Below are 11,834 nucleotides of genomic sequence, written 5' to 3'. Positions count from 1 at the left end.
ATCATACACACGTATTTTTCATTTTCCCTCATGGCCATTTTAGTTCAGTTGTAAGGTTAAATACACAGAGTATATACGATTATACACGCGCATACAGTTAGCTAATGTTCTTGGATACTTTATATGGATGTGTGGAATGAATGTTTGTGAAAAGGTCCTAATGTCGACCAATGTATTATACAATACTTATGATTATGGATGCAGTTTTAGGAGGGTGTATTATATATGGAATTAGTGGAATTTTTTAAAAAATCTAAAAGTTTAGGTGTATTCAATATAGACTTTCAATGAAAGTTTTGGGGTATTCGATTAGGATTTTTAAAGACTTTATGAATTCCACCAAAATCTAGGGGTATTCAATTAGGACTTTTAAAAATGAATAAAAGTTCAGAGGTATTCAAAATTTCATTTATACTTATGGAATTAGAAAATCAAGGATAATCATGGACAAAATACATACCAAATTCCAATAATTTTCTAGCCACCAGACCAAAGATTTGAAAAAGTCTATCAAAGATTTTTTTTTTTTTTTTTTTTTTTTTTTTAAATCTATCAAAATTTTCTCTCTGCGCGCAAAGAGGTTGGTTATCTATCTCTTTCTTGTTTCTTTTTATCTTTTCTCTAATCTTTCATGATATCAATATTTTTTGATACCCAACATGTTCATTGTAGTTGTTGAATGTGATTTTTTTTTTTTTTTGTTCAATTGTGATACTTGGAACCCTAATAGCAATAAAAAATGATTTATGAAACCCTAAGACCCAAATATTGTGGTCTACCCCTAAAACCTTGAATAGTGTTGCTATGAAATACTGTGTTTTGTCTTATTAATTATTCTCATAGATTTGAATTTATATCATGGTTCAAGGAAAGCTTGAACAATTGAATTTCGATTGATTGATTATAGATCAAGACATTGATAAATATTTTTATGATATATGTTAATAGGTGAAAACAAAATTGATGAGAATAATTAACCATAAACATCAAGTGATCTATATTGTATCTTTAAGTTGATTGAGAGATTAGAAATGAGAACAAACTAGCTAGACAGAGTAATAATCATTCATTTGAGTCAAGTTCTACTAGAAGATACTTGACCATTGAAGAGGCAACGAGTTATTATCTTGCTTTGCATTTGGACTGCATTGGTTGTGTTTTTTGTTTTTTGCTTTTATTTACTAGAAAATCTATAGAAGTCATTCATAATAAAGTATATAGATTTTCAAGAATCAATAAAAAGTCTGTTGCTAAAATCAATGGTTTTAAGAAGTCAATAGCAGTCTATCAACTTTTTAAAGAGTCTGTGGACTTTTCAAAAAGTCTGTCATTTAAAAAAAGTCTACACAAATCCAAATACAATACACCCCCCTAAGGGGGTTTTAGGACAATCTCAGCCAAGAGTGATTGTTTGGTAGTTTTGATCATTATTGTTATCATTTTTAGTTTTATGACTTTTATCTATATCACAAACTATATGTATTTGCATATTTTTAGTAGCTTTTCGTTGGCTAATTTTTACAGAATAATTTTTGTAAAATACTTAAATAATGGTTAATAATTTCGATCATTGAAATGCATTAAGTTGCGCACATCGATCATCACCCGTCCTGCTTTATTGTACATGTTACATTCACAAAGTACTCTCTTTCTCTGTTTTAAAATACAGTTATACTATCTTATCAATAGTTAATTCGATCTGATGGAATAAATTATGGATATGACAGATTTAATCTGATAGTGTACATATATACAAATCACGAGCATATGTCTCTATAGTCTGTATGCATGTAGATATAATTAATGGAATTAGACTTTTGTAGTTGTCACAGCTTTATATTTAATACACGATAACAACAAGCAATCACTTTAGAATTGTTTTCTGCAGTAGTGCTTTATGTATAGCTAAGCTAGATCAAAAGGCTCAAAGAATTAGGATCCATCACTAGGAAAGGAAGAATATTATTAACAATACCACCCGTGATAATTATATTAGAGCACTATCACGATTAGCTTTGAATTCGTGAACTGATCCCACCAAGATCAAACTGACCACAATCATTTTTTACCGGCATAATTTTGCCATTCTTAATTGTAGTTTGCTCGACCGTGCGTTTAGAATTGACAAAACATACATACGTACGTTTTAGATATTCAAACACACTTCTTATGAACGCGTACGACAGAAATAAGCGAAACGTGCTTCTCTGTGAAATATTCATAGATGCTTCACCGGTGAAGCACAGCCAAACAAGCCTTCAATATCAACTGTCAACTGATGATGATGAGTAGAAACACAAAACCCTAGAGTGGTAATGTTTTCTGCAGTGTGTGAATATTCTTTTAAGATGAAATCAAATAAAACCCATAAAACCCCACACCCACTAGGCCGGCCACCCTTTCATGTTCCCTGCTTTGATAGGACATTACTAGATTTAGGTCATGTGCCCTTTGTCAATGTCATTGACAATGTCCCATTCCCTATGTGATTAAACAATATAATCCATGGGAGTAAGTATTTATATCAATATTATACAAATACCCAGAATCCAATCGGGTAGAAGAATTTTCGATATATCAATGTTTCTTCATTTAGGGTTTTACTTTCTGGAAGGTTTTTTGGCAACTAATATTCTTAATAACTAACCGCAAACACAAGACTTTGAGGTTAAAGAAGATCGAGGAGGAAGACACCAGATTCCTCGAGTTCCAGACCCAATCATTCAATTGTACTCCCATTCATCCGAACGGACGGCTCAGATTGACGGGACGGTGGGACCGTCCCCTCTTTTTTGGTCCACAGAGAGAGAGAGAGAGAGAGAGAAAAAAAAAAAAAAGATGGAGGGAGGAATGATCCACCTGTTTGTCAGTGACGTTGTAAATTGGTTCGGGCAATGTCCCAGCATGCGGGTCCCACCCACCTGAGCCAACACCTGGAACTTGATAAGGGTTCCGGGCCCCACTCCCCAGTCCTCTATTTAACCCTACCTCTCTGAAATCATTGATGCAGTAAACCCTCGAAGATTCATTCATGGCAGCTCAGAAACCTCAGAAGAATCAGAATCATAAAAAAAAAAAAAAAAAAAGCTAGGGCTAATGAGATCACAGCGTAAAATCGAATACTACATTGCGGTAACAAACGACGACAGTACTGTTTCATATCTCTCCCCCCGCTTTTGAAACTTGTGGCCCAAACTGAATCAAAGAATGAAAAGGGCAACCAGTACCAGTTGTTTGTTAGGTGGGAGACTTACCCTAGCTAGCTCAAGCAGTCATTTTCTGGGCACAGAAACAGAAAGCAATAAGTTTTACTTACACAAACAATCATGGAGATAGTATATAATTGACTTCACTAGGCGGTAAATAATAAAAACTCAGGGAGAACTGGAGAAGGAGAAAGAGGAAGAACTAATATGATGAAATAAGAGCAGCCAAAATACCCATGTTAAATAGTGTAAACTTTTTTTTTTTTTTTTTTTTTTTTTTTTTTTTTTGGGTTTCAGCTTCCAAACCCTAGAGAAACTTCCCTCCAAAGGGTGATGTAAAATATTAATCACACGAAAAAATTGAATAGTAAAAATAAAAAACCTCAGAGAGATGCAATCAATCAAACCTCACGTGTGTCGTTACACAGGCAAACTACTACACATGTGGGGACCGGCGACGACGATCGACCGACGACCGACGGCGACGACGATGAATTTTCATTCATTCGTTCGTTCATAATTCATGATGATTTGATGTCCAAAAATCCCAAAAAAAAAAAAAAAAAAAAACAAAAAACCATCCTTTCTTCTAAGAGTGGTGACTAGTACTATCGTGCCGGTCGTCGCCGCCGCCGCCGTGATGCGAGTGGGACCCACTGGCCTGCTGCTGCGGTGACTCCGAGGACATGTGCCGGTACGGGTTGAGCCCGGCCAGCATGTTCAGCTGCCCGTCGCTCATGTTGTGATGATCTCCACCACCACTACCGTCATTTCCGCCGTTATCTCCGCCTCCACCGCCGCCGGAGCCGCCCATCTGCTGCTGACTTGGCATCAGCGCTACCGGGGTCGGGAAGTTCATGAAATGCAAGCCGCCTGACATGGTGCCTCTGTACAACCCACTGTTATTGACCGAAGGAAATGTCCAAATTGGGTCTCCGCTCATCACTGCTGGATTATTGGAATTAGCCAGCATCCAAAAATTCGCCGGAATCTGGCTGTGGTGGCTCGCCGGGATTGCTCCGGAGCTGGACTGCAGTAAATACCCACTTCCCATTTGATTCAAGTCCTGTTCGGCTGGCCTTCTCTTCCTTCCCATGCTTCCCTCCGCCGCTGACGCCGCCTCGGATAAGTCCAACGACACCGTATCACGTAGTTCCTGCTTGGCCTGAAGCATAGAGTGCATGGTGTTGGTCTGGAAATTGAGCAGCGTCGACGAGCTGTCCGAGGAGGAAAGCCCCAAACCCTGAAACAGATTCCGCCGCTGGTTCTGACTACTCTGGTGTATGGACGACGAAAAATTGGGGCTGTAATAAGAAGATCTGAGCTGCGACGGCACCGACATGCTTGAACCTGAGCTTCGTAGCGAGATGTTTAGAGAAGTGAAGTTAGCTGGGATCGTGCCGGTTCCGGTGGCGGCGATCACGGCCGGTTCGGCCTGCTGGAGGAGCCACTCGATCGTTTCGCCGTCGGACTTGTGTCCCAGCTCGCGAGTGAGCTGGAACACCCTGGCCGCGCAGAGCGCCGGCATTCGAATGCGGCGCCCGCGGCCGTCGACTTTGGTGTGGCGGTCTTTAGTGGAGGTCCGCTTGGGCGGCGGCTTCTTGGAGGGCTCGGCTGCGACGGCGGTGGTGACTGCTGTCGATGCGGTGGCGTTGGTGTTTATTGGGTTGATCGGATCTACCGCGGAGGAGATAGCTAGAGAAGGATAAGCGCTGGCTGCGGCGGAGTTGTTGGAGCAGGAGGCGGCTTCGTCTTCTTTCTTCTGATCGAGGAGTTGGAATGGGAAGTTGGGGCGGTGGTGATGCTGCTGCTGCTGCTGTTGTTGTTGGTAGTGGTGGTGGTGGTGGTGGAAATGATCATCGCCGCCTTCCATGATCGCATGGAAAAGGAAAGAAAGAAGAAGTTGTATCACCACCACCGATCAGTCCTAGTACGAGTGAGTAGAACTGTGTGTAGGGTTTTATGAGAGAAACAAGTATAGTAAGACTAAGCGCTATAGTAGTACTGGTACTGGTGAGAGAGAGAGGAGCTTAGGTAAGAAAACAGACCAAACCCTTAATTTAGTATAAATTGGTTCTGGTGGGTCTCTTCTCTCTTTCAAGACTAGACTCAGTCACTCACTGAGAGAGAGAGAGAGAGAGCACTGATCTATTTTTTTACAGGACTATACTAGACTAGTCTGTCTGGTTTAAATTCAAGTTTATGTGTAGGACTGGGTTAAATGGAGCTGCAGTAGTAGTAGTACATAAACAGAGATAGAGAGAGCTATGTGACTGTGGTGATGTTAATGGTGGTAGTCCTGAGAGTTCTAGAGAGAGAGAGGGGGGGGGGGGGGGGGGGGGAGAGAGAGAGAGAGAAGATAAGGGAGGGAAGAGGGCAAGCTTTAAGCAACAAAGATAATGAGTGGGAATTATATGGGTGAGCTTTAAAAAGCAAAATTTTTTAGGAAAAGAAATTGCTTTCTTCTTGTGCTGAGCTTTTTCTAGCTAGCTTGCTTTCCTTTTTTAATTTTTTTTTTTTTGGGAGGGAAAATATCAAAAATCCAATCAAAAATCAGATGAATTATATCTGGATTTTTTGTAAATTTTAATTTAATTTTTTTTTTTTAAATTTTAAGGGAATTGGCTTTTTTGATTGTGGTTGGACAGCCCCTTTGGTTCAGACTCCACGTGAGGTGCTCTTTTTATCATTCAATCCATAAAGACAATGGTGGCCGAGGTGGGACCCGATCCCAAGTCAAAAAAAATTTAGAGACTTGGAAAAGGAAAGATTATATCGAGTGGGTCCCGGACTCATTCAAGTAATCATTTCCTTTTGCCTTTGGCCCCCTTTTCTTTTCTTTATTTGCCTTTTCTGCTCTGGTGCACCACCTAAGCTCAGGAGAGAGCCAGCTTTCTTCTAATTCTAATTCTAGCAGCAGCTGGATGGAGTTGGATCCTCTTCAATCTTTGCAAAAGAAGACGAAGGAAAACTCTGGGATTAATTCCTATGACCTAAATTCTACGGTGTTTGGGCTTTAATTAGGGTTTTTCGGTTAGCTAGGGTTCCGATCACCATCTTCCACTCCTTGGTTTTGGCTTAGAACCCTTATATATGTATAAGCTAGCTAGCCGGGCATGCTAGTGATCAATTCCGGCACTTATGTTTGGATATGAAGTAATTATTCAAGAAATAGAAAGCAATATATGTTATACGTGATAATTTTTTTGTTTTTTTTTTTTTATCAAAATATGATTGGAGAGAGCAGAGCCTCCAAACTTGATTCACTAAAAGAGCTGGATATTACAAACAGAAGAAGGGAGGACAACACCCATGTCCCTAGCCAAAAAACATAAGAACTATAGAGGTACTAACCGGCCTCTAGTCTCATAGATTAAAAGCAACAATAAAACTACTACTCAAATAAACCGAAAATTCGGAAAATCAAGTGAGTCTCGTCGACAAAGATCTAAAAGAAAAGGAGGAGCAAGAATTTGTTACTGTTAAAATGTACTAGATCATGAAACGCATATTTTATTTGTTCTCTTCAAACAAATGGTGCTCTCGATATTCTGCATATATTATAACCACACATGCATTTTGTAGTCACAAATCAAGAAGTCGGTCATTCTCTCAAATCTATATGTATCGTGTTTGTTGGAAGATAGATCATAATTTCAACTTTTTTATATTGTTCTAATCTTATTTTCTGCTCTGGAATACTGATGAGGGAAACATATCGATTGTTAGGGTGAAGTTTAGCGCGATACTTCACTTTGACTATAGATCACACTAGCAATTCGCTAAGAGAGTTATAATACAAGGCTGCAATTGGTGTGAGAAGTTATATCTTCACTATGGAGTAGTACCATGTCACTCGTAGTAAGAAGTCGACTCTCATTGATCTTCTCTAAATTATGAGAGGCATGGCAGATGGTATTAAAAGTTTAGGTTCTGGTGTTCCTTAATAGATGGTAATGTGGGTTACCATTTAGGACCTGTTGGAGCAGATGGCGTTGGATTCAGTACTAGCTCCAAATATTAAATTTACACAATGCTGATCATATGCAATCATGAACATATGGAGCTACTGGTTCTTTGTGTGCAGCAGCAGCAGGCCCATCTAAATCATTTTGGTTTTCTAAGGAATCTGTTGAGGTTTGTTTACATCTAATCCTGGTCCATACTTCCACTCATTCTAGCAATCTACTTAATTAATTAAGAAAACAAACAAACAAACTGGATTGGTTTTCTTTCGTTCATTTTCATTAGTTTTTCAACCCACAGTACTGAATGAAAAAACTGCCGTCTCGTATATTTATCTCTATGTAACTGTTAGTTACCGTTCTACGGTGTTACTAAGCCCTAGCTTGATTTATATTCGATCTATTAATTCTGTAACATATATACAATAATTGATCGAACTCTTTTATCATCGGACCACACGTTAATAACAATTTATCGATCACTGTTGCAGAGATAAGCAATTAATCTGAACAATTAACATCTAGAAAATTCCCAACTCCCTCCTACGTACCAGCTTTAATCTAAATTGATTAATATGGATGATGATAATAATAATACAGCTGGTCAGTAAAATTCAGATATTTTTCCAGTCATAACAGCGGGCATTCGACAATTACTCGATCAACCTTGATCATAACATTACTGTTCATTTTCTTTCTTATTATTATTATTATTTTCATTCGAGCAGTGTCTTAAATTTATCATCTTTAATTTGTTTGGATTGCTGACGTCTTAATAACCTTTTAATATGACCTTTATTATAACTTTAATTTCTTAGGTCATGATCGACTTTTGCCTGAGTTGATAATGTTGCAGAACCTAACAAATTTATAACTCTTTATTTACCTTCAAAATATACATATCAATGTCTTCCCTGGTATATCTACTTCAAGTAGAAGCTGCATCAAATTAATTCACTTCATGAAGCATCAAACTGATTTTATGAAGCTGATAGAACAAATCTAATGGGGCTCCATGCGGTGAACCATTGTAACATGTGGCCACATATATATATATATATATCTAGATATCTGAATATATAGATACACAGTTACACACACACTATATATATATATATATATATCTAGATATCTGAATATATAGATACACAGTTACACACACACACATCGATCTATCTAATGGGGGTGGCAATTAAGGTTCTGTTCATGACGGCAATGGTGGGGTTAGTGTCGAGAAATTTGAACCAGATATTAGCAAATTATGCTGCCTTTTCTGAGACCACATGCCTTGCCACTTATGTATGCCAATGCAAATGTGAACGAGACAGCTTACCCATCTTTTTCTGCTGTCTAGCTAGGACGACTAGCTAAGCTTGTTAATATCTTCGATCTCGTTGAAATTTAATGGACGTTCCACTCATCAATTTCTACATAGATAGATAACTATACATGATTACATTGATGACAGATTGGGCAAGGCTAATAAATAAATAATAGAGTAGTACTCGATCTTCATGCAAAAATGTCATCACTGGTGTATATATAGTCCATTTGTTTCGTTTTCATTGAGCTGAGCAAAGTTAAGTTTGATTTTGTAGGAAAATGTCTTTTAAGTGAGTATGATGTAACGGTCGTTGGAAATAGTTTGATTGGTAACGGGTTTATAATTAAAGATCATGTGTCTTCCACTCGTTAGTTTAACGGACAGTTTTAGGAACAAATTTTTTTGGTTTATTCGAGTACAAGCGATTCAAACACACCCTCGCTCTTGTACGTAAAACCAATCATCCATCACATATGTATAAAGTAGAGGTGGCAAACGGGCCACTAAGCACGAGCACGGCACGGGCCCGGCACGCTTAAAAGAGGCCCGGCACGGCCCAAGCCCGTTAGTGGCCCGGCACGACCCGAGCACGTTAGAATAACGGGCCGGGTTGGGCCTAGGAATATTGGCCAATTGGCCCGGCCTGAGCCCGTAATGGGCCCGACACGGCCCAAGCACGACATATTGTGGGCCGGCCCGTTACAAATACAAAATTTCATTTTGTTTTTAAAAATATTTAAAAACCACAATGATGAGATTTGAATATTAGACCTCTTTATTTAAAATCTCATGACAATTCAACCAATGCTATTTCTTTATATTGTCAAAATAGTGAAATAAAACATTATATCCTTGTTTTGACATAAAGTATTTTTTCTAATCTCATAACAATACAACTATAGAATGAAGGAAATAATAATATGATACTAAATCTTCATTATATTAATAAAGATTAATCTCACAATAATATACTACAAGCAATATATTTTGAGAAACAAATAGAAAAGTTTTTTCGATGCTCTCTCTCTCTCTACTAGGGTTGTGCTCCAGCCGCCCTTGGCCTCTCCTCCATCACAGATGGACGTCTATTCCGATCTCTTTTTCATCGGACTCATTGAGCATGCCTACTACTATCTCCTCCAAGAGGCCAAGGCCAAGGCTAGGCTTTCCACTTACCATGACCTCATTCTCTCAATCCCAATCTGCTTGTGGAGTCACGCTGCTCTGTGTTTCGCTGGGGAATGCAGATCGATCTATGGCGTGTTGGACCGAGACGTCATGGAAAGATTTAGGCTCAATGGAGGCTGGGCAGGTGAGCGGCTCCGCTTGGGCGCTGCCGGCGATGACGCAAGATGAGGCAAGCCTGCGATCTGTAGCTCTGGTGACGAGCGGCTGTGATTATAGCTGGACGAGTAAGGCGGCGGCAGCGGTGACGCTATTGGCGCTGGAGTTGCTAGTTTGGCAGATCAGAATCCTCATCCAACCTTTTTCGTTCATCTGGTTCCGACCAGATTCAATGTTCCATGGCGTGGGCTGGGGAGTCCAAATGATGCAACTGGCCCTGTGGTTGCACTTGAAGCTTTTCCATATGGTGGTCTTCGCAGCGTCTGGTGGCGGTGCAGTCCGTGGCATGGGGCTGCTGGATCATGGTTGCACGACGCCAGGATTGGCTGGGCCTTTTGGGCTTGCTTACTTCTTTTGGGGCTGGGTTGAGGTCTTTGGGCCTTATCTTGGGCCTCATGAGGAATGGGTCAGCCTTCTATGGCCGGGTCTCATTTAAGTTTTTCTGTACTTAGCCTATTTACTTGTCTTTGGTAACATAGTTTATAGGCTTTCTTGATAAGTGAGCATGGGTACCGTCAAATGATCGGATCTAATCTATGTATCGATGTGGTATACCACAAACTCTTTATCTACCCAGAGATGGTAGAGGGAGGATATGTAATGGTCCTTTCTGGCCTGAGTTTATTAATATATCGACATGATATTCTTAAAAAAAAAGCAATATATTTTGAGCTTTTTTTTTCTTTCTTTCTTTCTTGTAGACTACAAGTTGTAGTGGAATATAAAAAATATTAGAAAACTAATCTTAAAAAGCTAAGATTAAGAAAAATATTGTAGAACTTAATTTATTTTAATTTTCTAAATAGTTAAATAAAATTAATTTTTATTTATTCAAATTAAGATTTTAAAATCGTGCTTTATAGTGGGTAGGCACGAGCTCGGCCCGTTTATTGACCCGGCACGAGCACGGCCCGGCACGATATGGGCTCGGGCCATGGGCCGGACCGGGCTTAATGTTTAAGTAAATGGGCCGGCACGAGCCCGGCACGATAATAAATGGGCCGGCCCAAGCACGGCACGAAGCACAACTAGGCCCGCTTAAAATGGGTCGGGTCGGGCCGGGCCGGCCCATTTGCCACCTCTAATATAAAGGTTATTAGACCGTAGACCCTAAAAACCAACTTTATAATCCTAAACCTAAAAGTGAATCCAATTAATTTAGCTTTCTTCATCAACAAAAAGAAAATCATTGGGCTTGGACTTGATGATCAGGGCTAATATTTGGTTCATTCACCATTACAAGGCATTTTGGATCCTGAAAGAGTTAGGGCTAAGCTCTAGTAGCCATCAACCCTATATGCATCAGGGCTGGCTCCTCGTTCTGTGGTGCTAAAACTCATTGGACACTGAAAAGAGAGAACCCTAATTGAAAAGCTTCTTGATTTGGAAGCAAAGTATGCACTGTGGTGACATGGGTTTTAGAGCTTAGAGTAGTAGACAGTTGGAATCTTTGCCTTCATGTAGGGTTGGAAGTGGCACTACTGGAATATTTGGAAAACAGAGAGGATCGAGAGAGAGAGAGAGAGAGAGAGAGAGAGAGAGAGAGAGAGAGAGGAGTTGAGTCACATCACTTTCCTAACTTTTTGTCTGCCTCTATTAGTCCGGCCGACTCATCTCAGTCTGAGTCTGAGTAATGACTTCATCGTCTCCATTAAAAAGAAAAAAGAAAAGTAAACAACGGCCATTGGGATCCCTTAATTCTGTGATTCACGGTGATTCACACCTAATCCCTTTCCTTGGTCTACACTGCAGTTGCATGCATTACCCACTAGTATATATAGCCTTTTCTTTCCCTCCTCTGATTACTTGAGCTAGTCGTCACTATTCACCCTTTCTTTTAATAGAGAGACTTTTCTTTTTCATTTACTTTGTGGAATATCAATTTTCAAATTAGAAGTATCTGAAAATACAGAAAATATCATCGAATATATCAACGAGAAAACAGTATAAAGATAAAAAAATAAAAATCTTAATTTACAGCTCACGAGACTAAAA

The 11,834-nt window shown here is 39.4% G+C and overlaps 1 protein-coding gene across 1 annotated transcript; it reads right to left on the bottom strand.

The window, feature by feature from the left end:
* Positions 1-3,574: 3,574 nt before the first annotated feature.
* On the bottom strand, positions 3,575-5,527 carry LOC133745998 (transcription factor TCP14). Its single transcript, XM_062174152.1, has one exon. The coding sequence runs from the start codon at positions 5,077-5,079 to the stop codon at positions 3,796-3,798; it is 1,284 nt and encodes a 427-aa protein (XP_062030136.1). The 5' UTR covers positions 5,080-5,527; the 3' UTR covers positions 3,575-3,795.
* Positions 5,528-11,834: the final 6,307 nt, after the last annotated feature.

Source organism: Rosa rugosa, chromosome 4 (genome assembly GCF_958449725.1).
Source record: "Rosa rugosa chromosome 4, drRosRugo1.1, whole genome shotgun sequence".
NCBI lineage: Eukaryota > Viridiplantae > Streptophyta > Magnoliopsida > Rosales > Rosaceae > Rosa > Rosa rugosa.
The sequence above is the reverse complement of the archived record's forward strand: the minus strand, read 5'-3'. Positions and strand labels throughout refer to the sequence as shown.

What these genes read in the sequence shown, in the direction of transcription:
- LOC133745998 (XM_062174152.1), bottom strand. Translation starts at nt 5,079, where the DNA reads ATGGAAGGCGGCGATGATCATTTCCACCACCACCACCACCACTACCAA.